General features: G+C 36.7%; 1 protein-coding gene across 6 annotated transcripts in view; it reads left to right on the top strand.

Annotated features, from left to right (window-relative positions):
- EXOC6B (exocyst complex component 6B) overlaps positions 1–27,124 on the top strand; it is a 600,511-nt gene that overhangs the window by 325,224 nt on the left and 248,163 nt on the right. For all 6 annotated transcript variants that reach the window (XM_044392293.3, XM_057309029.1, XM_044392302.3 and 3 more), the window contains 2 exons: positions 7,300–7,411; positions 18,083–18,217. In XM_044392293.3, the coding sequence (XP_044248228.1) occupies positions 7,300–7,411; positions 18,083–18,217 (247 nt within the window). The remainder of the gene's footprint in view (positions 1–7,299; positions 7,412–18,082; positions 18,218–27,124) is intronic.

The raw sequence follows: 27,124 nt of genomic DNA, 5'->3' as shown, positions 1-27,124 counted from the left end.
TTTCTGTGTCAGTCCATGATGCTTCAGTCCTACCAACCTGTTTGCTGTTTTCTGATCCTAATGTGCTGTTTCATACTTGGCCTTCCTCATGACTCTGTCTCTACCTGAAATCACCTTTTCCTTGTTAGTGCTCCTTACTAGCTTCTAACCATCCTTCCAGGTTCACTTTAAGCCTTTAATGAATGATACCTTTTTTTTTTTTTTAAAGATTTTATTTATTTATTTGACAGAGAGAGACAGCCAGCGAGAGAGGGAACACAAGCTGGGGGAGTGGGAGAGGAAGAAGCAGGCTCATAGCGGAGGAGCCTGATGTGGGGCTCGATCCTAGAACGCTGGGATCACGCCCTGAGACGAAGGCAGACGCTTAACGACTGTGCCACCCAGGCGCCCCAATGAATGATACCTTTCTGACCACTTCCATTCCTAACGGAGTTGATCTCCTGACTCCTTGGTGCTCTTTCTGTACCTTGTGAATGCTGTTATCAAAACTCCTCTTAGATTTTATTGGACTACTTGTATCTTTGTGTTTCTCTATGTGCTAGACTGTAGGCTCCTTTGTTTATTTATCTACTGGTTTATTTACCTTACAATATAGGTATGCTGTTATTTGTCAGATGGTGCTTGGTAGTGAGGACATTAAGATGCTGAAAATGTGGTCCCTGTCTTCAAGAAGTATGTAATCTGAGTAACTGAACAATTGGTGAAGTTGTGCTGTGATGGAGAGACCTAGCAGCAACATAGGAGCCAAAAATTGAGACTATTTAAGGATGTTAGAAAAGGCCTCTTGAAGGGTAGAAACATTTACTGTTTTGTTCAGCACAACATCGCCTGCACCAGCTCAGTAAATTAAAAAAAAAAAAAAAAGAGTGACTGGAATGTATGGCATGCAGGCAACTCTGAAAGTAAACATAATTGGAAAATAGTTTGATAATCATTCTTACTAAGTAAAAAATGAAGCATAGGGTTTGTTCTGTTCTTTGAAAATGAGGTTGTTTTCATAGAAATGGTCGCATGGAAATGAGATTATCTTTGGAAGTTATAAACCAAAACTTTTTTTTTACCCCTTGGGGCCCACCTTCTCCACCACCACCAAACGACTTAATAACCAAGAACGGTCTCTAGGCTACTGTCAGGTATGTTACTATATAGGAAGTATTACAAGTTCATTGCATAGTGGCTCTTTCTATCCTGTGTTGGAGGAAAGGTAATATGGTAAGGGGATAATGTGAGGAAATTGCTCAGAAATCTTTTTCTTGCTTGAATATATTGAGCTTTTGACTGAAAACCCCCTTTATTATATTTAACATTGACAAAAATATTCAATTTGGGAAGATTTTACAGCTGCCTTTACTCTTTGGTTTACATTTACCTTATTTTCTAGGCTATATTTGCCTTATATCTGCAGTGTTAGAGAACACTTTGACAATCATAGCTGTCATGGGGGGAGATTATAATTTGGGATATGAGAATAATATGTATAAAAACAATTTGTTCTCTTAAACACAAGACTCTTAAAACGGGAAAAACTGCTGTATTGAGATTTTTATGAAGCTTTAAAGATAGTTATTCTCATAAAAGAATCTCTTACTTTTTTTCCTGTAAGACTTTTCCCTTTTACATTGGATAGAAGATGCTGAATAGCATTAGAAATATTGAAAAAATATGGAAGAAAATTCTTTTTAAAGATAGCAGATAAATAGCATGTTTTTTAGTAAAATAATGTTCTAGTACTTGCCCTTGACTTAAAAAATAGGAATACACACACAAACATATATACACACAGTTTTTTAAGTTATAAAATTGGATCTCTGTAAAGAATTTAGGAGACAGAGAATCGTTCAAAGAAGAAAAATTTAAAAGACTCAAAACTTTAACATGTAGTAATAACCACTCTTTATATCTGAGAAATCTTTTTCTTTTAGTCTTTCTTCCAGGTGAATACATGTACGTGCAGAGGACTTTTTTTTTTTTTAAAGCAAATTACTCTGAGGTATTTCTGCTTCTATTTACCATATAGAAAGCTGGAAAGAGTATTGTTTCCTCCCTAACAATGAAAAAAAGCACAAACAAAACAGATAAATTACAAAATGAAAATTTTTCTGGAACCTATCAGAGAGCTGAAGGCATTTAGAAAAAAGAAGATGGAACATGCAAGTTTAGTGAAAAGTATTACAGCAGACTTCTCAAAAACTATGCAAGCCTGAGACGATGGAGTGCCAGGCTTCTAGGACTCAGAACAACAAGTCAAGTGAGAATTCTACAGACAGCGAAATAACTTTCAGAAACAAAGTAAATTTTTTTTTAGCCAAACGGAAGCTTGATAGTTCATTGCCAATGGACCTGTAGTCTTTCTGCAGACATGAATTAAAGGGAATTCTTTATATGGAAAGAATATATGGGATCTTCCCCTCCATCCTTCCCTCCCTAGCTGTTTCTTGCTATGTATGTATCTGTATGTGTGTATAGTATTATAAGTCCTATTTATATTAATTTTGATTAGTTAGTTGAGATATTATCTTTTCTCCCTGTATAATTATCATTATCGTTTTGTTTTTGTAATAAGTAATGTTTGTGTTTATGTTGAAATACTTGGTATTCTGTTAGTTATCAAATGTTCTTCACCTCCCTCCCTCTTAGAGTATCCATTAATGATTCTTGCCTGAATTAGCTTTTCACTCGGATAATTACTGGTTTATGGTTTTTAATTAATTTATGGTTTCTTAATTCCTTGTGTATTATTTGGCCTTCTATTTTAAGGAGTCCTTCCCCATCTGCTTCCTTGCTGCCTATCTTCTATTTGTTTCTCTGTTGATCAGGATTCTTACTTAATTCACTTGGTTCATTCCTGTACTATAGTTGTTTTAATGCTCAGACTGTCCCAGACTTAGGGCGTGTGAGCCATTTTGAACTAGCTCCTATACCTTGTTGATGTATTCTTGTCACATTCTGGGACATTACTTAACCATGGTATCATTGATTTATGCAAGGAGCCCACTTCCTTTTAGTGTTGAGTGGTATCTTGAACATAAGATCTGGGCATGTGTCTTCATTTTAAAATGTATCATTTTGAATCAATAAATAGTTGCATATTGGTTTTTTTTTTTTTTAAGATTTTTCATTTATTTATTTGAGAGAGAGAGATCAAGAGAGTGCGAGTGCAGGGGGAGGGGTAGAGGGAGAGGGAGAAGCAGGCTCCCTGCTTAGCGGGGAGCCTGATGTGGGGCTCAATCCCAGGACCCTGAGATCATGACCTCAGCCGAAGGCAGGTGCTTAACGGACTGAGCCACCCAGGCGCCCCTGCATATTGTTTTTTGATGCAGTCTGCCTAGTTGGAGTGTTTATTCCATTACCTTAACGAATTTAGGGATATGTTCGGCTTAAGCCTGCCATCTTACTGTAGTTTTTCTGTTTGTCTCATTCATTCTTTGCTCATTTTTTTCTTGTTTTTCTTCCTTCTTCTTGATTAGGTTTTTTTAGTCTTATGATTTATTTTCCCTGTTGGCTTTACTTGAATATAATCTTTTGGTTTTTTTAATTGTTTGTTCGTGTGGTTGCTCTGCGGATTACAGTATACATTGTTAACTTATCATAGCTTACCCTGAATAATATGATATCATTTTGCATGTAATTTAACAGTCTTCAACAGTATAAAGTAATTTATCTTCTCACTCCTTTTTTCTCTAACATTTTTAAAAAAGGTTTTATTTATTTATTTATTTGATAGATAGAGAGAGCCAGAGAGCACAAGTGGGGAGAATGGCAGAAGGAGAGGGAGAAGCAGGCTCCCCGAGCCTGATGTGGGGCTCGATCCAAGCCCCTGGGATCATGACCTGAGCCAAAGGCAGATGCTTAACCTACTGAGGCATCGTGGTGCCCCTACTCACTCCTTTTTTTGATGTTGTTGGTGTATGTTGCCTGTATATACCTCTTTTTAACTCTAAAATATGTTATTGTTTGTGCTTTGAACATTTAATAGTAGTTTAAGTTCAAGAAAAAAATTTATATTTATTTATTTTTGCTCACCACATACGTACCATTTTCAGGCCTTCTTATTCTTTCCTATATATTTAGGTTACCCTTTGGTATCATCTTCCTTCAGCATGAAAAATTTAGCATTTCCTTTAGTATTATATCTGTTGGTGTTGGATTTTCTTAGCTTTAAAAAATATTTCTAAAATACTTAATTTTTTAAAATTTAAACAAGTTTTTAGAGAGAGAGTGGGGGAGGTGCAGGGAGAGAGGGAGAGAGAGAATCTTAAGCAGGCTCAGACTCCATCCCAGGACCCTGAGATCACAGTCTAAGGCAAAAATCAAGAGTTGGACCCTTAACTGACTGAGCCACCCAGGTGCCCCTCTAAAATACTTTAAAATAATTTAAAAATTATTCTAAAAGTATTTTTATCATCTCTGTTTTCAAACATATATTTTCTAAGGCATAGAATTCTAGGTTGGTAGTCCTCTCTCACCCCACATTTTAAAGATTGTGTCCTACTGTCTGCTTCCATTGTTTTCTGAAGAGAAATAAGCCATCATTCCTGTTGTTGTTCCTCTGAATGCATTGTCTTTTTTTCTGTGGTTGTTTTTAAGATTTTCTTTTTGTTTTTGGACTTTACAATTTGACTGTGATATTCTTAAGTCTTGTTTTATTTATATTAATTTTGTGTGGGATGTACTAAACCTCATGGATCTGTGGGCTGAAATATTTTATCATGTTTGGAGATGATTTTGCCAATATTTCTATAAGTAGGTCTTCTTTCTCATTCTTTTTCTCTTCTGCAACTCCTAACTGGTTGATGGATCATTGAGATTTCCTCATTATTTGCGTGAGCTCTGAATGTCTCAGTTTTGATTAGCTTCAGGTTACTTCCGATTTCAGACGCTAATGCAGAAGTCTCTGTGTGCACGAGACCAACTCTGAAATCCCAGAGCTTTCATCCAGGAGCTTATCTCTGATCTTCATGGGATCTGAGCTGGGCTGTGTTTCAGCATTAGTTAGTTTCTTCTCTCTTTTGGATTGCATTTCAGTAGCCCTGAATCCAAAACCCCTTGCAGAATTTGCAAGATCTTTCTCTGATTTCTCGCACTGCCCTCACCATTTCTTATGGAGCAGAACTCTTGTAGGGGAGAATTGTTGGGTCAGTTAATTTATTTTTGTTTCGGGGCTCTCCTGGGTTCCAAGCTATAGTAGTAGCCCATATTATTAAAGGTTTGGCCGATTTCTCCTCATCTCAGCAAAGCCTTTCAGCCTCTGACTGTTTCAGTCCTTTATCCTTTATTCATCTGTACCCAGATTAGGCAAATGGCCTCAGGTATGAAAGTGACTGCTACCCTTTGCTTACCTTTCAAAAGCGCGTCCCGGCGCGTGGTGTGCAGTTTTGTTCGGTTATACATTGTGTGTGTGTGTTAATTACACTTTGTTGATACATTGTGTGTGTGTGTGTGTGTGTGTTAATTACACTTTGTTGACATTGAAAGAAAATACAGCTTTCAAGATTAGACCTAACTTTTTTGTTGTTATGAAGGTAATGGTGGTTTTCTTGAACTTCTGCATCATATCCAAGTGTGGAACTTCTGCTGGATCTTCTTAAAGTAGAGATGCATAATCAGTACAGGATGTTAAGAGAGCGATTAGTATCAGGAACACCAGATCACTGTAGATGCCAGTGTTAATCACTTTTATAGCCACCTATACTTATTTGTATATCATATTACAATTGACCTGGTGTAATTGTGAGTTTAATATATGAAGGCAGGAACCATGACTCTTCTGTTCATTCACCATTTTAATCTCATTCTTCCACCAACACAATGCCCAGCACCTTATATATTTGTGGAATGAAGTATTTCAGATCAGTAATAATTTTGGAAAGGTTAGCAGTGGGCTAGAGGGTATTGGTCAATTAAGCATATCTTTGCATGGACTCTGTGAAAATATTTTGATGTATCATTTTTTCCTGATTATGTCCTTGCATTCTGTAGTCTTGTTTCTTCTTAGTATTTTTCTGTTTTCCACCTAGCATGATAATGTAGCTTGCCTATATATTTAGAATCGTAAGATTTTTAATCTGACTATACTAAGCCTCTTATTTTCTTTTCTAGAAAGATAAATCGATGAGATAAATTTTGTGACCATTGTCCACAAGTAATAAATTTACAAAGAACTTGCAAATCTCTATTTACAGTTATTTCTTAATGTTTATAATCTAGTATTTCTATAACAGTAACCTTACCATTAAAGAAATTCTTGTCTTAAAAGGATATCTTTTATAGAAAGCCATCTTGGGTGATGCTTTCAGGGGCTCATGAAGCATGTATAGGTCTAGAATTTAGTCTATTGGTTACAGGACTATTGTCTTTTTTTTTTTAACTTTGCATATAAAGATGGCTGTTGAATCATTTTCTTTATGTTTAGTGTCCTTTAGTATATAGGAAATGTCATTATTGGGGCACTGGCTCAGTTGGTAGAGTATGCAACTCTTGGTCTTGAGGTCCTGAGTTCGAACCCCTTATTGGGGGTAGAGTTTACTTAAAAGAACAACAACAACACATGATAAGGGCTTAATAATGTCCACTGGATTAAAAATGAGTGAATAAATTTAAAAAAGAGAAAATATCTTTATTGATCATTTTGGGGATAGTAAGGATTATAAGACATTTATGCAAAATTAAACTACTAGTCTGAGACACTAAACAGACAGTGCATGAAAGATGACAGCACAGGAGCAGAGATATCTTTTCTTAGGGCCCTTTACTAGCTAATTGTGCTGGAAGCCAATAGAGAGACCATGTTGGAAAATTGTAAATATTAACAATCTATGAAGGTACCTGGAAGTGTAAGAGAAATAATGGTTTCAGGATGAGGAATCATGCTAGGGAATTCTTTCTCTACCCTGAGAGACAGTATAGCATAGTGTTTAAATGCTGTGGGCTTTAGAGTTAGATGGCCTGTGTTACAATCCTTTTTGTGCTGTGTACTTACTGTGTGACCTTGACTAAGTTACCTAACTTCTCTGTGCCTTCATTTCCTCATCTGTAAATTAGAAATAATAAAAAAAGTATTTAGTATCATTTGTGTGAAGTTTAGATGAATTTTACTATATTAAAGTACTTAAAATCTAATTTCTGGCACAAAATAAATGGTTTTTGCTGCTGCCATTATTATTATTATTATTATTATTATTATTATTATTATTATCTCCATCATCTTATTATTATTATCAGATGTATCCCTGGCACCTTGTTTGTTTGCAAAGTAATCCTGCTACCTGGGATGACTGACTCTTGAGAATTCTTTTTCAGCTCAACTGAAGTCGATGACATGATTCGCAAGTCTACAAACCTGTTGCTAACCAGGACTCTGAGCAACTCCCTGCAGAATGTCATTAAAAGGAAGAATATTGGACTGACTGAGGTAAAGCTGCTCTTCATGGAGGCAGCCGAGACAATATGTGAACCATGTCCTAAGCTCTGGGGCCTGTTTGTGAGTTAATTATAACTTTCTATATGGTCCATCACGTTCCTCCTAGTGGAGTTCTAATGGTGAAAGTGCAAGACAAATTATTTGTTTTTCTCTTTGGTCACTTCGGAGAAATCTATTACATTTTTGAAAAGTCACTTTTTCTCTCCCTCTCTATTTTCACCAGCTTAACTGGTTTTCCTTTCCAAAGTTGTTGTGATAACTTTGTATCATTTGCCATCAATTATATAAAAACAAAACTGTTGGTGGGAGAATGTAGTCAGCATCAGTTCCTGTCTAAATGAATGACAGTTCAGATACAACATACAATACGAAATCACATTTTGTCTGCATAAATCACTGATGCCAAGGATATTGGCACTTACAGTCCGTGCTTAGTGTTAGACTCAGCTTTTGTTTTTGAGATACCTCATGGATAGGAGTGGTAAATTACTCTTTATCAGCATGTAAGTCTAGGGATTTGGGATTGAGGAAATGTGAGAGAAGGGCAATCGTCACATTTCTATGGAAGCTTACAGAATCTCACAAAACGAGGAGGGATATTACACACATGTTGAGAACAGTATCTTGGCAAACTGAAGATTTGGCCCATTGGCGTATGCTCCTAAAATTTAGAAAGATGTGAAGTTTCCTTTCTCTTGGAAACCCAGGATTGCATGGGAGCATCAACCTGCCATTTTATGGAAATTACAGTGCCAAAAGTGAGAGCTTGGAGGAATTTTTTTCACAGGGAAAGGGAAAGGCTGTTGGCCATCTGTTTTACTTATAGAGGTGGTGTAGTTTGAAAGTCAGTTCTAGGAAAAATTGACATTTTCAGATATACTGTGTCAAAGATAATGGTGAAAGTAGGCAAATGGCTAATGATGCTGAGTCATAGGTAAAGACAGCTGGAAGCCAGGTGAACATCTACTTCTGATTTTGGGCTGCTTGTTCCTTTCCCTGCGTTAAGATTTTAAAATATTATAATGTGGAATTTTGGCAGTGTTTGAGTTCCTCTTACAACAAACTTTTTTACGATCGAAAGTTACATTCGAAGGACAGTTCCCTCATTTTGCAGAGCTTCCTTTCTGTTGCTTGGTATAGAAATATTAGGTGTTATCTTTATGTGTCTGAGAATAGGTTAACTTCTTTTCATCATCAGGCAGGCTAAGAAAAAGGAGAGTGGAGTGAAGTAGAGTGAAAAGTCGGAGGTCCTCCTGCTTTTGTTATATTGTGCTGTTCTCCTTTTGTGAATCCCCATGGGACAGGAAGCTTGTTATTTATTTTGTGAACTGTCTCTGTGTTATATATAACTCTTGATAGCGGTTTTCTTGTGCCATTTGATTTTACAGTCTCTTCAAACATTTTAAACAAGTAGCATAGCAGGAACCCGGTGCGATAGAAGCAGCTTTGGCCTCAGAAGTGTCCTGAGTTTAGTTGTGGTGGTGCCATGGATTTACTGTGACATCTTAAGAGAAAGACCCAACTTCTCAGTTCTTAAGTTTTCCTGACTCCATTGTGCTTTAGGGCACTGCACAGATCAGGTCAGGATAGGAGGAAACAGTAGGAGCTTATCAAAGACTATATCACAGTTCTTGGCACCATTTCAGTGAATGCTAAATATTATTCCTAAGTCACTGGATCTTTCTAGGTAATAATGCACTTTTATTATCAATATCTTTGCATATTGCTAAAGGAACAGTGCACACATTTATGTATTTTGGCTATTATGGTGGTGTGTACATGTATAGACAAATACAGACCCCGTGATTTTTATCACCAACCAGTAAATCTTTGAATAACTATGTTAATCGCCTTTGGGAAAAGAAGACACCGTATCTTCACTTACAGGGAACTCAAGTGAGTTCCCATCTGAAGTCATCATCACGCTAGGTAACGTTTGGGAGACAGTTTGTATTCTTCAAAGGCCATCACGGATACCATCTCACTTAGTATAGTCACATTGGAAACTGGCTGGGTGTGTGTTATTATTCTCATTTTATAGAAGACATAATTAAAGTTCAGGGAGATTGCCCATGGTTATGTACTCAACAAAGTGATAAAAATGAGAAAATTTTTTTCCCAAACTTAATTCACTTCTAAATAATATACTGCCTTCCATATTGATTTTATTATTTCATCATAACAAAGGGACTTTTACAAGAAGTCCATAGTAATATGTTCTAGTTAGAGGTGATTTTGTGACAGCGAGCGCATAGCCATTCAAACAGTAGAAGTATTATAAGCATACAAAGCTCAACAGGTTGTCAGACAATTCTTTCAGGACTTTAAAGTTCCTGTAAGCTCATGTCTCTCTGTTGGCCTGTCTTGTTTGAATTTACATGGTATCTCATTTCTTCTATATTTCTGTCCCTACGCTCTATTCTCTCAGCTTTTTCTGTCTATACCTTGGCCTTTTGCTTTTCTCATTGCTTCTTTGCTGCCCCGCATTGAGCCAAGTCCGCATTTCCTTTCAGCTCTCGCTTACTGTGGCTTAAATGCCTTGCACTCTCAGACCTTATGTGCCTATCCCTATTTAGTCAGCAATATTTGCTGTTTTCCTTAGGCTGCTTCTTCCAGGTCTATGGGAAGAAGAGCAGCTGGCCATGGTTAAGAATATGTGTTCTAAAGCAGAGTGCCTGGGTTCCAATTCTGCCGGGGTTCTCTTCCCTTAATAAAGGTGTGCTGGGAAAAATGACTTGGCTTTATGTGAAAATGGGGACAATAAGAGCATGTATTTCATTAGGGTTGTTGTGAGGATTGAAAGAACATACGAAGTGCCTAGAACAGTGCCTAGTACGTGGTAAATACTCAAGGCATGTATTACCTGGTGTTGTTAAGACAGAGGTCTGGGCAGGTGAACAATGATTGTCAGGTTTAGTGCAGAGATGGTTTTTCAACTAGGAGAAGTTAGAAGATTACAGCAAGATGACCTGTTAAAGATAACTAAGTTGCTTATTAACTTTATGGTATTAATTGAGTACCTACTGTGTAACAGGCATTGATCTAAGCCTTACGTATAAATAAGTGAACAACAACAAGAACAACAACAAAAGAGGTTCTTGCTTACATTCTAATGGCAGAAAACATAATAGATAATAGGCAAAATACACAGTAAATCATGTAGTAGGATAGAGGGAGGTGAATTCGTTGAAGAGAAAGAAAGAACGTGGGTTAAGGGAATCAGGAGTCTGGTGGAGGTCCAAGGTTGGTCTTAATGAAAAGAGCAGCACCTTGATGATGAGTTATTGAAGGGCAAACAGCATTCTTGGCAGAGGTTAGAGCAGAGGTCTGAAGGTATGAAATTACTGCTCAGTTCAGGCAATAATAAGGAAGCTAGGGTACAGCTGGAGTGGAGTGAGAAGGGGGAAGAGAAGCAGCAGATTAGCTCAGAGAGGTGCCAAGGGTTTGTGGTAGGCCCCTGTAAAGTGTTAGGCTTTTATTTTGAGTGAGGTGGGAAGCCATTGCAAGAATTTGATGAGTGATATGATGTGACATATTTCAAAGGAATAACATTGACTGCAGTTTTGGGAATAAACCGTGGGGTGTAAACAGGGAGACCAGTTAGGAAGCTATGACACTAATGTAGCGAGATTTGACAGCAGCGTGGGTGGTAGCCATGGAGGTGGTGACAGGTGATCAGATTTGGAGTGTAGAGTCAGCATGCTTTCCTCATGACTGGATGTGAAGGGAGAGAGAAAGCAAGGAGTTGAAGGTAACTCCAAGATGTTTTGATTTAAGCAGCTAGAAGGTTGTATATACCGTGCACTATGATGGCCAAATCTTTAGGTAGAGCTAGGTTTAGGGTGGAGGAGATTGGGAATTTGGTTTTGGACATATTTAATTTGTAGTGTTTACTCACATACATTTTGTGATATTGAGTAAGCAGTTGTATATATGAGTTTGGAGGTTGAAAGAGAGGTTTGGCCTGGAGATAAAAATTTGGGGGAATACAAATAATATTTATAACCACCTGATCAGATGATATTACTAAGGGAATTTGTAAAGATGGAGAAGAGAAGATGAAGGACTGAACCCTTGGGCACTCCATTATTAAGGAGTCAGGAGAAGAGAGGAACTCACAAAGGAGATTGGGAAGAGCCACTAGAGAAGGAAAAAACAAAACAAGAATAATAACAAGAGTATGGTGTCTCGGAAGCCAAGTGAAGAAAGTATATCAAGAAGGAAGGAGTGGTCAGCTTGACAAATACTAATGATTGATTAGGTAAGATGAAGATTAAGAATTACTATGAGACTTAGGGGCGCCTGGGTGGCTCAGTCGTTCAGTGTCTGCCTTTGGCTCGGGGCATGATCCTGGTGTTCTGGGATCAAGCCCCACATCAGGCTCCTCTGCTGGGAGCCTGCTTCTTCCTCTCCCACTCCCCTGCTTGTGTTCCCTCTCTCGCTGGCTGTCTCTCTCTCTGTCAAATAAATAAATAAAATCTTAAAAAAAAAAAAGAATTACTATAAGACTTAGCAACTTGGAGTATGTTGGTGACCTCAATAAGATCATTTTTAATAGAATGATGATAGGAGGCTCCTGATGGAGTAGGTTTAAAAAAGAGTGGGTCCTGTACAGAAGAATTTCAAATAATTTATGTAGATAGTACCCTCTTAAGGAGGTGGAGCTTAGCTCCCACCTCTTGTATGTGGGTTGTGCTTATGACTTGCATCTAAAAAGTAGGGTATAGAAAGAGGGAAAAGGTACTTTACAGTGAAGAAACCTGCCAGACACTACCTCGGTCAGGTGATCAAGGTTAACATGATCATTGGTAAATGATATTGATCCTCATGTACCTTTGATATGTTGTGATGAGAAGGCATTTGTGATCTTCCAAAATACTCTCTAACCGTGAGAAAAAAATTAAACCCAAATTGAAGGACATTCTACAAAATGCCTGAGCAGGACTCCTTAAAACTGTTAGGATCATCAAAAACAAGGAAAGTCTGAGAAACCGTCACAGACCAGAGGAGCCTAAGGCGACGTGGCAACTAAATGTAATGTGGGATCTTAGACCAGGTCCTGAAAATGGTAAAGAACGTTAGGGAGAAACTAGTAAAATCTGAATAAAGTGTGTTGCTCTGTTAATAGTATAGTAATATACGAGTATAGTATAGTATAGTAATATATGAGTATAGTATAGTATAGTAATATACGAGTATAGTATAGTATAGTATAGTATAGTATAGTATAGTATAGTAATATACGAGTGTTGGTCCCTTAGTTGTGGCAAATGTACCATAGTAATGTAAGATGCTAAGATAGGAGGAACTGGGTATGGCGTATTTGGGATCTCTTTGCAACTATTTTGTAATCTAAAACCATTTTAAAATACAGTGTTGACTTAAACAATTTAGAGAATGGGAAGAGTGCAATTAGAGACTGCAAGTGGAAGACAACTGTTTTAGGGAATTTTGCTACAAAGGTAAGCAAGGAAATGAGGAGGTAATTGTCAGGGGAAGTGGATTAACCATGAGATTTTTATTTTGTTTTTTAATAGGAAAAGTAATAGCGTATTATTTCTGATGAGAATGATGCAATAGAAAGCGAAAAGCTGATGACAGAGGAGAGAGGGGGAAATCTTTGGACTAATGTCCCTGAGGAGGAGAGAGACTTCAGAATCTGACGCACAAGCAAAGGGATTGGCTTTAGGTGGAGTAAAGTTCATCTCTGGGAACAGATGAGACTCAGAGTATGTGGATGCAGATGGTGGTGGCTGGGCATATGTTCTGGTGGCAGACTCCAAAAGCTCGGTTTTCTCGTGAAAGATAGATCTTCAGCTGAAAGTAGAGATCCAGAGCAAATGTTGGGGTTGAAGCAGAGAGAAAGTATATCTGGGGGTATGGAAAAGAGATTTGGTTGGTACACGATAATACGGTTATTTTGTAGCCTTCAGTGCCCACTTTGGCTCGTGGATAGGAGTTAAAGTGAGACTAGTCAGAATGGTTGTGTATTTTCTTAAGCCATATTGAGCTGGAGATATGATAAGTAAGTCCATATCAATAATAGCTTTTAGGAATTTGGCATATATATTATACTCAGTGTTTTATTATGTATATTAGTATTTATATTTAATAATTTGTAATATATTGATTATTTCTTTGGTATGACATTGATGTTATTGTCTCAATTTTAAGATGACAAAAGATAGTAACTTTGCCTAAGGCCCCATAGTTTGGAAATAAGATTTGGGATGTTTTGAAAGATAAAATTTTCTTTTAAAAAATAAGATTTGAAGTAAGGTTTGAGGGGTGCCTGGGTGGCGCATTCGTTAAGCGTCTGCCTTCGGCTCAGGGCGTGATCCCAGCGTACTGGGATCGAGCCCCACATCAGGCTCCTCCGCTGGGAGCCTGCTTCTCCCTCTCCCACTCCCCCTGCTGGTGTTCCCTCTCTTGCTGCCTCTCTGTCAAAAAAAAAAAAAAAATCTTAAAAAAAAAAATGAAGTAAGGTTTGAAGTCAGATTTCTTTTATTCTAAACTTTTGCTCTTTCACTACATTAATTTAAAAACATTAATATCATAGAGAGAAAGGAAATAAACCACCAGTTTATTAATCTCAGAATATGAGAGAATTACTTAAGTTTGAAAGAAAGTTTTAAGAGAATCAAAAAACATACCATATCTCTATGAAGAATGAGTTGATAGACTTAAGGTATAAATTGGATTTAAAAATGTATTTATTAGAAAGACATAGTACACCTTCATTTAAATATATTTAAGTCTCCACTCAAATGTTATTTCCTTAAGGAGGCCTTCCTTGACCACTGTATCTGAGACCTACCATCACCATGTAACTCCTTATTTCACTTCTATTCCCAGTGCTTGTCACTACTTGACATTATGGTATATGTTTCTGTGTGTATGTGGTTACTCTAATTTCCACAAGGCCAGGGACTCTGTCCGTCTTGTGTATAATTGTGTACAGCTGTATTCTCATTCCTTGGCACATAGGAGTTCTTAATTGATGAAAGAGAGAACAAAGAAAAAAGAAAAGTAGGTAGGTAGGTTCTTAGGGTAAAGTTAAGGAAATTATAAGATTTTCTATTAGTGATACCATATTAAATATTTATATATGTATTTTATTATATTTATAATAGTGCCCCAGGAGACCTGAACAAATAACCAGTGCTTTGCATTCAGCCTTTCTTCTGAATATTATTTAGATTGATGACCACATGGCTCTATCCTGTGTTATTCATCTCCCACACAACAATGTTCACCATCCCCTGTTGTTAACAGCAATGATATTGCTAATATCACATTAAAACATTTTATAATTAAGTCTTGTCAAATATAACCCTTGTACTAGACCTATGAATTTGGAACCAGTAGTTTCAAGTACTTAAGTATTTTAGGTATTTACTTTGGAGATGATAAAAAATGAGTAGTTGACCCAGCTTTTTGTATCTTTGCTGGGGTGAAATGGAGAAAAAATTCCTTGAAATCTTTGGGAGATCTTATTTTTGTGAATGAGAACCAACAATGCTATTCAGTTCTTTATCTTGCAATTCCAACAGTGGGAGAAGCATCCGGGGTGTGGAGAGGGAGTGTGACTTCTCATTTTCTTGCTTTGGGTTAGTCCTCTTGGAGCTTCTATGTCCTGAATTCTCTGCTTTGGGAAACAAGATAAGGTAACAGGTGACTTCCACAGTCTACTCTGTGCTGTCCTCATTAGATTCTCTCTGCTACTGGGATGAGAGACAGAAAAATTTTCTGCTTCTTAATGGTTTTTAACCTACGTGCCTCCTGTCATTTGGTTGTGAGAGGTGATTGCTTGCTTTATAGTGTTCTCTTTTTTTTTCAGACAATTCTCACAGAACTCTGCTTTATATAAGCTATAACCAATACCTAATCTGTTGCTAATACCATGTCCTTGAAACAATGTTAAGGACAGTTTGGATCTCTGCAGGGATGTATTTTTGTAAGAGAGTGGGAAGTGAGGATTAAAAATATCAAAGGAGCTCAAAACTCTGATGGGAGTTGATATCTGAAATTGCTTGGTTGCATCCTTAAGTTCAGAATTACCCCCACAGTATCTGGCTTTACATTTGTAAATGCCCTTGTAAGGATTTTGGTTAGCTGTCATTCAGGAGTAGAGATCACTTAGACCTCATTAACAGACATTATTCCCTTTGAAAATGACATGGTATCTAATGTAATCCTAGAGTGTTTTAATAGTCTATTCTATGCTCAGCAATGAAACATTTCAAAAGTGACTGACAGCCAATTGATGTAATTCATGGTGATCTTTTGTGTTGACAGATCTTTAAAAAGTCAAGGGAAATTACTACTGTACCCAGTGAAGCCGCCTCCTTTTTTTTTTTTTAACTGCCAATATCCTGCAAAACAGGACAATTTTCTCTTTGACTGCCACTGTTTTTTATTTCGATAACATGACATGATTCCTCCTTATTATTAGGATTTCTTTTGATAGATAGAATGTGTTCCCTATAGGTAATGCTGACTTTAAAATAGAAATTCTTCAGTTCTCCAAATTAACTCTCTTACTTTTCTGACTTAATACATCAAGACAACCTTGCCAGTAGCCACCTTCCCACTCAGGAAGAGGAGTGATTTAATTTAGACAATTTAAATTTTTAAAATGATTTTAGTCTTTCTCTGAGGGAGAAACATGTTGAAAGAGAGAGGGTGATGAATTGCTTATTTGGTAGGTGTTTTTTCCTAGAGCATTCTACAGTTAAAAGTCTGATGTTTGGGGTAATTTTGTAGAGATAGTATCTGTGTCCAAAACTCAGAGTCTCCAAATTCAAACTGTAGAGTGAAGGGAAGGGGCTTAGTAAGGAATACGAACTTGTCTGATGAGTTGTGGGGAATAATACAGAGATCTAGTCTTATTGTTGCCCTAAGTTTTCAGGATTTTTTGGAACTGCATCTCTGGGCTTCTGCCCTCTGTTCTCATGTTTCAAAAGTAGACATTTTCCTCACATTTTCCAGCTGATCCTTGGGGAATAGAAGGTACCTTTTCCCTTAGTCCCATCTATTACTAAAGCATTGTCATTATGATTTGACATGTATTTTTTGAGAATGAACAGTGTGCTCTAGCCCTGTGCTCGTTTGCTGTTGGGGAGAGAAGGGTATACTTTCTGATTATAATCCTATTAATATTTTTGTTTAATATTCCTCAGTATAATACGATGACTTCTACTCAAGTATAATTCCAACAATATTAAGCATTGTTTCGAAGTATGATTTGACTGTAAAATGTGTATTACCCCACACCTTCATCTTCACTTCCAATTTCCCTTTGTGTCGTCTATCCACTCTCTCCTGGATGAGAGGAAGACCGGAGTTCATCCGTAGCCTTATACACCCAAACTCCCCCTGCCTGCCACGACCCCACCACCACACACATTCTTGTGGAAATAAAAAGTTACAGACGTAGGAAAGAGAAACAAAAACAGGTTCTCTTCTATTTTCTCTTTGTATTTCTTTTAGACTCTGGGAAATGTGAACAGATTTCATAGTTGAAATAAGTAGTTAGGTACCCCTCCTTTTTTAAATTTATTTTTTACGTGGAGTAGAATCAAAGCATGGAGAGGTCTAGTTGATGGCAGACCCAGAATCTGATATTTCAGCCTCGTGTACGTAAGCGTGTGGCACTCCAGAGCTGCCATCTTACGCTTATGCCAAAAGGCACCGTCAGAAGTCATTTCAATGAGTCCATAATTTGAAGGTAGAGGACTTGGATCGAGTCCTAATTCCATTTAGGTTCTGTGATCCAGAGAAAATAATTTCATTTTTGTTTCTGTTCAGTAAAAGAGAAGCAATAATTATGCCCACTTAACTCAGTTTTCCAGGTTGCTGGGAAGACAATGTAAGAAAATGAATTGTGAACTCCTTTGCGAACTTTAATTCTATCCTGACAATAAGAATTATTCTTTCTCATCCTCCTCTCAAAGTTACTTATAAATGACTTTTTAATCTTACCAGTACTGTTGTTTTTAAGGATCTCTCTTGTTAGGAAAGGAATATATAGTAGTAACAAAAGGATATTTAATCCTTAAAATAGCTGTGTGAGTTAGAAATTACTATTAACAGTTTACAGATAAAGAAACACTTAGACAAGTTAAGAAACTTTCTCCAGATTAATAATTTGTAAGTACTTAATTCACTGGTTTCACTGACTGTAATGCCCATGTTATTTCTTCCATAAGCTAATGTAGTTTGTTAATATCCTGCAGTCTATTCCAACATCTCATTGCTCATTATGCCTAATTTTGAAACTACTTCTTGCCATTTCAATTATTCTCGTTCTTTCAGTGGGAGTTCATTTATTTAATTCATTTGGCAATTATTTATTGCCAGGCACTGTGTTAAACATTAGCAGCTTTTGTTCTTTGTCTAGTCTCTTAAACAGAAGAAGACATGTTTAAAGTAGAGTGACAAGTGCTCTTATAGTAGGGGGAATACAAGGTGCTTCGGGAGTCAGGGAAGGCTTCATAGAGGCAGTACAACCTAAGCCCATGCTCTAACGAACCCTCTGTAGAATACAGATGGCCCCTGCCACTATGCCTCTTGTTTTTCTTCTACCAGCAGATTCATATTGAGCCATTCGTTGTGGGGTGAATAGTCAAATGACTCTTACATGTGCTTGTTATTTTCTAGCTTGTCCAGATTATCATCAATACAACACACTTGGAGAAGTCCTGTAAGTACTTGGAAGAATTCATCACTAACATCACTAATGTGCTTCCAGAGACAGTCCACACCACCAAGCTCTACGGCACCACAACTTTTAAGGTAAGATGGCCCTATGGCCTCTGGTGTGCATAGTCTGGGGCATTCTACCTAAATGGCTTTGTTTCTCCCAAGATGCATTGTAGTGTGATTCATAACGTAGTTTTGAAAATAAGTGCTTATGATTTCCTTAGAAAAACAAACACCAATGCTAATTTCCAGATGTTTAGATTTAAACATGTCTACAACTCTATCCACTAAATCTTCTTGTATTTTGTATGTGAAAATGACTATTTCCTCAGTTGGCCCCCATCTTAGTCAAGAGTTCTTAAGTATGGTCTAGATAATAGTGGTTATGGCTGAACTCAACATCAATTAAAATTTTTGAATTAGCTCTTTTTGCTTCTCTGAGTTTTCACTTTACTTTTTAGTGAGGAATTTCTGCCCCTTACTACTGTGGTTAACAATTTTATAATCATTTCCCAAGGTGCCAGCACTAGTTTTGATCTAGATTTTGATCAAATGGGAAAAATGACACTATTGACAGCAAAAGACAGATTGATAGAGAGTTTCTGGAGAGTAAATGACTTAATTTAAAAGAGCCTTAGGAAATGCCTTTATATTGCCATGTTAGCTTTAAATAAATATTAAGCAGAAAAAGTAATAGGGTAACATCTTAAACATTAAAATGGTAGATTCCGACATAAAGGCCAACCTGTATGTTTTGGGGGTTTTGTTATTGTTATTATTTGATTATTTTAGTTTTGAATCAAATCTCTTTCATCCTTTTGAAATGTAGAGGTTGAAATTAATTAGATATAAAGTTGTAGAGTTGAAATCATAATTTATGTCTACTGGTGTCTACTTTTTCCTATCCTTTTATCCTCTTTCCCTATTTACTGGCACCTTCCCTTGAAAGGAGATTTAAGACAAGAAATCAAATTTGATTCATAACTACTTCATGAAATGAGAAAGAACCTGCATAGCCAAAGCAATCTTCAGAAAGAAGAACAAAGCTGGAAGCATCATACTTCCTGATTTCAAATTATATTATAAAGCTGTAGTAATCAAAGTAGTATGGTATTAGCATAAACACATATGCATAGATCAATGGCACAGAACAGAGAGCCCAGAAATAAACCCATGTATATATATGGTCACATAATTTACAACAAAGGTGTATACACAAGAATACACAGTGAGGAAAGAATAGTCTCTTCAGTAAATGGACAGCCACATGCAAGAGAATGAAACTGGACCCCCATTTTTACACCATACAAAAAAATCAACTCAAAATGGACTAAAGATTTGAACGTAAGATCTGAAATTATAAAATTTCTAGAACAAAACATGGTGGGTGAACTCCTTGACACTGGTGTTGGCATTGAGTTTTTAATTTAATACCAAAGTCAAGGCAACAAAGCAAAAACAAGTAAGTAGGCCTACATTAATATAAAAAGCTTCTGCACAGCAAAGGAAACCCATCAGCAAAACACAAGAGCAACTGATGGAATGAGAGAAAATATTTCCAAATCATGTATCTGATATGGGGTTAATATCCGAAATGTGTAAATGACTCCTACAACTCAATAGCAAAACCCCAGATAATCCAACTAAAAGAGGGCAAAGGAACTGAATAGACATTTTCTAAAGAAAACATACAAATGGCCAACAGGTACATGAAAAGATGTTTATGACACTAATCATCGAGGGGTGCAAATCAAAACCACAATGAGATATCACCTCATACCTGTTAGAATAGCTATCATCAAAAAGACAAGAGAAAACAAATGCTTGCAAAAATGTAGGAAAAAGGGAACCCTTGTGTGCTGTCGAGGGGTATGTAAACTGGTACAGTCTCTATGGAAAATAGTAGGGAGATTACTCAAGAAATTAAAAACAGAACTACTGTATGACCCAGCAGTCCCACTTCTGGGTATATATCCAAAGAAATAAAAATCATTATCTTAAAGAGATATCTATACTTCCATGTTTATTGCATCATTATTCGCAAGCCAAGATATGCAAACAACCTAAGTGTTTATCAGCAGATGAATGGGTAAAGGAAATGTGGTGTATACACAATGGAATATTATTCAACCAAGAAAAATAAGGAAATTCTGCCATTTGTGACAATATGGATGGATTTTGAGGGCATTACACTAAGTGAAATAAACCAGACAGAGAAGGACAGATACTGCATGGTATCACGTATATGTGGAATCTTTAAGGAAAAAAAAGTCAAGCTCACAGAAACAGAAGAGAGAAAAGTGGTTGCCAGGGCCAGGAGGGTGGGGGAAATAGAAATTGGTAAAGGGGTACAAAGTTTCAGCTATGAGTAAGATTTGAGGATCTCATGGAAAACATGATAACTATAGTTGATAATACTATATTGTATAATCGAAATTTTCTAAGAGAATATAACTTAAGTGTTCTCACAAAAAAAAGTATGCAAGGTAATGAATATTAATAACTAGATGATGAGAATCCATTCATTATATATATATATCAAATCACCATAATGCACATTTTATTTTTTATTTTTATTTTTTAAAATATTTATTTGTCAGAGAGATCGAGAGAGTGAGAGTGAGCTCAAGCAGGGGAGCAGCAGGCAGAGGGAGAAGCGGGCTTCCTGCTGAGCAAGGAGCCCGATGCAGGACTCGATCCCGGGACCCTGGGACCATGAGCCAAAGGCAGATGGTTAACCCATTGAGCCACCCAGGTGCCCCTGGGCACATTTTAAATATAATTTTATTTTCAGTCATATCTCAGTAAAGCTGAAAAAAAATGAGATGTTCACAAAATATTCTTTACGTACATAGGTGATTAGGTCGGCTGCTAGATGAGTTACATATTCATGATGTCACAATGGATTGTTTCAAATTACCTGAAACATTTTTTATTATACATTGTATTATATTGGTATCATTACTTGTAAGCTTTTCAATAATGTCTCATTATATTATATTGAAACTCTTCTAGTGAAGAAGATTTATCCAATAAGGAAAACCCAAGAATGAGTATGATAAGAGCTTAAGAAGTTTAGGATTACCTTAGACAGTTTAATAGGAATTATCCTTACTATTAAATATTAGTAGTATTGTGGAGCATGGGCAATAATTTCATCAAAAATATTTCCACTTGATTTACTGTGGAAGCTAAAACTTCTCCAGGAAAGAAAATGTGGGAGGGACTATAGTTTAATGTTCACCAGAAAAGAGGGATTTAGGGAGTTAAAACGTGAGGTTCATTTATACTTGTCTCTCATATGGGGAACATATATAGTATGTACTGCTACTCTTCCCTTAACCCACCGCAATTTTCTTATTTCAAGGGCTTTTCAAATTATGGCCAGAAATCCTCCCAGAGGATGGCTTGTGTAGTTCGTTGTTGCTCCAGCATTAAAATTGCTGAGGGAAAGTTAAAGGCAGACAGGAAGCCATAGGAGTTGAGTAGCCAGTTAACTACTTAGTAAAGGAGAAGTTCTGGAGACCACTAAAGGTCACGCTGACAAGTGCTTACTGGAAACACTGATGGCTTAAAACACATTGAAAGTTTATTTTTACCAGGACCGTTTCAGACCAACTACCCCAGAACTCAGTATAAACATGGCAATTATAACAGCTACATGTTGTGTATTTTCCTAAGCTACTGTTTCCAGAAAACTTTCCCTTGCAGATGGAAACCTTTATGCTAAAAAAGGGGCAAAAATAATCAGAAGGTCTTCAAGGTATTTTCCTGCAGAATTGCCTCTTGTTTCTGCCATATGTGACATAATTAAGCTGGCATTCTTAGCTTCCCTTGTTCATAAGAATTTCCTTTCTTACAAAATAGAATGAGGTTAGTTATTAGTTTATCACAAATGCTGTTTGTGTACCTACTATGCAACAGTCTGGTAGGTTCTTGGGTAGAGGGAGAAAACATACTTAGTCATTGGATTTAGTGTTTATAATCTACAGGGAGGACAGACACTGTAACTTCTATAAAGAACTATGTGAAAAGTACTAGAATAATATCATAAATACATTCAATCCTTCATCGATTCTACAAGTTTTTATGAAGCATCTACTGCATACCAGGCAATATGTAAGTATGAACTTAATAAACAAGTCTCCTGACTTGACTGAGTTTACGTTGTGCTGGGGATGGTAGATGATAAACAAACAAAAAAATCTCATTTAATCTCAGGTAATGACAAGAAGTTAGAAGAAAAATAAATGACCTGAATGAAATGAGAAATAGAATCATTCGAATTTCTGATAGATAAGGTTTCCATTCAGAGGGAACGGTACGATACTAGGTGTTGGTGTGTTCAAGGAATAACAAGGGGTTTAGTCTGGCAGTAGAAGGTAGAAGTGGTAAGAAATGAGATGGTCAGGAGTCCGATGTTTTCTGGCCTTATAGGCCACAGTTAATACTTAGGATTTTATTCTGAATTGAAATGTGAGACCATTAGAAAATTGGGAGTGGTGGTGATAATCCGGTTTATATATTAATTGGTAACACTGCTTGCTGTGTGGAAAATAAATATGCCGTAGGTCAGTAAGAGTGGAAGAAGAGGGTTTGTTAATTTGGACATTATGGCAGTAATCTAGATAAGAGATAATGCTTTTTTGGACAACTGTGGTAGGATGAAAGCGGTAAGAAAAATTTTTGAAGGTAGAGATGGCAAGTTTTACTGCTAGATTGGAGATGGGGTTGTAAGAGAAAGAGTGGCGGCAAGGATAACTCCAAGATTTTTGAACTAAGCATAGTGGATGAATAGTGGCACTATTCTGTGAGATGGGGAACAGTGAGAGAATAACAGACGTGGGGAGAGGCAGTGGAGTCAAGACTTCTGTTTTGGACACATTAAGCTTCAGGTGTTTAGTAGTTGTCTTCATAGAGATACTAAATTGACAGGGCAAAGTCATAGCTGGAAATAAAATTTAGAATTCATCTGTATAAAGATGGTATTTAAGGCCGTGGGGCTGGCTTTCTTCTGGGAATTGAATATAGATAGAGAAAAGGTAAGAGGATTAGGCTCCAAGGGAAATCAACATTTATAGTCTAGAAGAGGACTCCAAAGAGGATGGGGATACTTATCTCAGCTTTGGGACCTTCAGGGAGGACTTCCCAGAAAAGGCACAACATGAAATGGGTCTTGGGACCAGCAGAAGGTGTTCAGATGGAGACAAGCTGGGGACAGAGTAAGGCATATTTTTAGGAGGGGCAACTTCGTGTACAAAGATGAAAGAATAAGGGGCGCCTGCGTGGCTCAGTCGGTTAAACTTCTGCCTTCTGCTCAGGTCATGATCTCAGGGTCCTGGGATTGAGCCCCACGTTGGGCTCCCTGCTCAGCAGGGAGTCTGCTTCTCTTTCTCCCTGCCTCCTGCTCCTGCTCTCTCTCAAATAAATAAAATCATTTTTAAAATAAGATGAAAGAATATAATAAAACTAGATATATTCAGTGTAGAATAAGGGTAGCAATGAGATAGAAAAGTAGTTAAATGCCAACCTGTGAAGCACTTTGTTTTGTATTGATAGATAATTTGGATTTTATCCTACTAAAGTCTTTGAGAGACTTCAAGCAAGGATATGTTGCATGTTTTAAAATTAGATTTTTTATTTAAATTCAAATTAATATATACTATATTATTAATTTCAGAGGTAGAATTTAGTGATTCATCAGTTGCATACAACACCCAGTGCTCATTACAACACATACCCTCCACAATGTCCATCACCCAATTACCCCCTCCCCTTTTCCCCCTCCCCTCCAGCAGCCCTCAGTTTGTTTCCTATAGGTAAGAATCTCTTTTGGTTTTCTTCCTCTGTTTTTGTCTTATTTTATTTTTCCTTCCTTTCCCCTATGTTCATCTGTTTTGTTTCTTAAATTCCACATATGAGTGAAATCATATGGTATTTGTCTTTCTCTGGATATGTTGCATTTTAAAAAATAATCATTTCACCTTGCCTAATTAAAAAAGAAGGAAGGAAGGAAAGAAGAGAAAGAAGAAAGGAAGGGATAAATAAGTCACAGTCACTCGAAATTCATCATCAGAGGAAATTAAATTCCTGGAGTACTTTGTGTAACTCTGCTAATAAATTTGAGGATCTATAGGAAAATTATGATAAAAAGTGATTCAAGAAGATACAGAAAATTGACTAATAACTATGAAAGAAATTAAAAAGTTATTATAGACTTAAAATTTGGGCAAGATCCATATGATTTTATCAGTGAATTCATTTAGAGCTTAATGAAGCAGATAATTTCTGTATAATTTGAACTATTTCCGACTGTAGAGAAAAAAAGGAAAGCGCCTCAGTTCATTTTTACAACGTCGACGTAATGATTGAAAACACAGAGAAGCCACAAACAATAATTTGAACAATTAAATATAAATACTGAAGTAAAAATCATTAATAATAGACTCTCAAACATAATCTAGGACATAAAAAGTAGAAATAAAAGTAACATTAAGAATACAAGGATGATTAGTATTAGAAAATTGTTTAAAATTGTCCATTTCTTTAATAGATCAAATGAGAAAAAACACCTGAGTATTTAAAAGATACTAAAATGGTATTTTATATAAAGACTCTTCCTGCTAAAATATCTGGCAAACCCATCTATCAGTAATTGACAGATCCAGGAGGCAGAAATTGGCAGATCCAGCAGGAAGAATATCAGAAATGATATGGTGGAATGGACTGGTACTAACAATCAACTGGATCAAATCGACATTTGTAGAATAGTTCACCCAACGACAGTGGAATACACATTCCTTTCAAGCTCATAAGAGCATTCACAGAACAGGCCATATTCTGGCTAATAAATACATCTTAACAAATTTTAAGGAATAGAAATTATACAAAACTTGCTCTCTACATGGAATTAAACTGTGGAAGTAAATAATAGAAAGATAGCTTTAAAATCCCAAAATATTTGGAAATTAACCAGCACGCTTCAAAATAACATGTGGGTCAAAGAAAAAGTCTCAAAGAGAAATTAAAAAGTATTTCAAACTAGGGGAGCCTAGGTGGCTCAGTTGGTTAAGAGTCTGTCTTTAGCTCAGGTCATGATCCCAGGGTCCTAGAATGAAGTCCCACATCAGGCTCCTTGCTCAGCAGGGAGCCTGCTTCTTCCTCTGCCTGCTGCCCCCCTGCTTGTGCTTGCTCTCGCTCTCTCTCTGAAATAAATAAATGAAATCTTAAAAAAAGGTATTTCAAACTAAATGAAAATAAAATACAACTTATCAGAATTTGTGGCATCACCAAAAGCGGTGCTTAGAAGGGAAATTATAGCATTAATTGCATATATTAGAAAAGAAGAAATTTCTTTTTTAGAAAGATTTATTTATTTATTTATTTATTTATTTGAGGGGGGGGGCACAAGTGGGGTGGAGGGGCAGAGGGAGAGGGAGAAGTAGACTCCCTGCTAAGCAGGGAGCCCAAAGTGGGGCTTGATCCCAGGGCCCTGGGATCATGACCTGAGCCGAAGGCAGATGCTTAACTGACTGAGCCACCCAGGTGCCCCAGAATGGAAGAAATTTCTAAAACCAAACCCTAAAAAGGAAGTGAGCCATTGAAGGTGCTATCAATAGAGATGCTGAAGGATTTAAGTTCCCTGGTTAGCTTTCTATAAAAGACCAACCCTAAAGGCCCTTGTTGGCAACCCTGTCAGAACCTCTCTCAGTCTTGAGAGCTTTTTCTGTATCTTCACTTAAAAACTTCTATCGCTTTACTAAAAAAAAAAAAAAAAAAATCAATAATCTAAGCTATTTTAAGAAGCTAGAAAAAGAAGAGCCAATTAAATCCAAAGTAATCAGAAGAAAAGAATAAAAATTAGAGCAGAAATGAATGGTTTTGTTATTGAAAATCAAAAGAGATAAATAATGAAACCAAAGACTGGTTCATAGAAAGATCAATAAAACTGATAAACTTTGAGCCAAGCTAATAAAGAATAGAAGAAGGAAGACTCAAATTATTAATATCATAAATGAAAGAGAGACTATCACTACTGATTCCATGGACGTTAAAAGAATAATATAGGAATATTATGAACAACTGTATACCCACAGTTTGGTAACTGACATGAAATGAATCAATTCACTGAAAGACACAGTTTACCAAAACTTACACAGGGAGAAATAGATAATCTGAATAGCTTTATATCTATTGAAGAAATTGAATCAACAGTTTAATAGCCTTCTAAAACAGAAAACACCAGGCCTAGTTGAAAATAATTGAAGAAGACACAAGTAAATGGAAAGATAGTCCATGTTCATGGTTTTGAAAGAATTAATATTGTTAAAATGTCCATACTACTCAAAGTATTATCTACAGAGTCAATGCAATCTCTATTAAAATACCATTGGTATTTTTTACAGAAATAGAAAAAGCAATATTAAAAATTGAATGGAGGGGCGCCTGGGTGGCACAGCGGTTAAGCGCCTGCCTTCGGCTCAGGGCGTGATCCCGGCGTTCTGGGATCGAGCCCCACATCAGGCTCCTCTGCTGGGAGCCTGCTCTTCCTTTCCCACTCCCCCTGCTTGTGTTCCCTCTCTCGCTGGCTGTCTCTATCTCTGTCAAATAAATAAATAAAATCTTTAAAAAATAAAAATAAAAATAAATTGAATGGAACTACAAAAGACTGTGAAAAGCCAAAATAATCTTGAGAAAGAACAAAGCTGGAGGCATCATGCTTGCTGATGTCAAATTTTATTATAAACCTATAATAATCAAAACAGAATGGTATTGACATAAAAACAAACACATGAATCAATGGAACAGAACAGAGAGCCCAGAAGTAAATGTGTGTATGCACAATTAGTTTACAACAAAGGAGCTAAGAATGCACAAAATGGGATAGGGTAATCTCTTCAACAAATGGTGTTGGGAAAAGTGGACAGCCACATACAAAAGAATGAAATCAGACCTCTATCTTACAGCATCCACCAAAATCAACTCAAAATAAAGACTCAA

Source organism: Ursus arctos, unplaced genomic scaffold, assembly GCF_023065955.2.
Source record: "Ursus arctos isolate Adak ecotype North America unplaced genomic scaffold, UrsArc2.0 scaffold_8, whole genome shotgun sequence".
Classification (NCBI taxonomy): Eukaryota; Metazoa; Chordata; class Mammalia; order Carnivora; family Ursidae; genus Ursus; species Ursus arctos.
The sequence above is the reverse complement of the archived record's forward strand: the minus strand, read 5'-3'. Positions and strand labels throughout refer to the sequence as shown.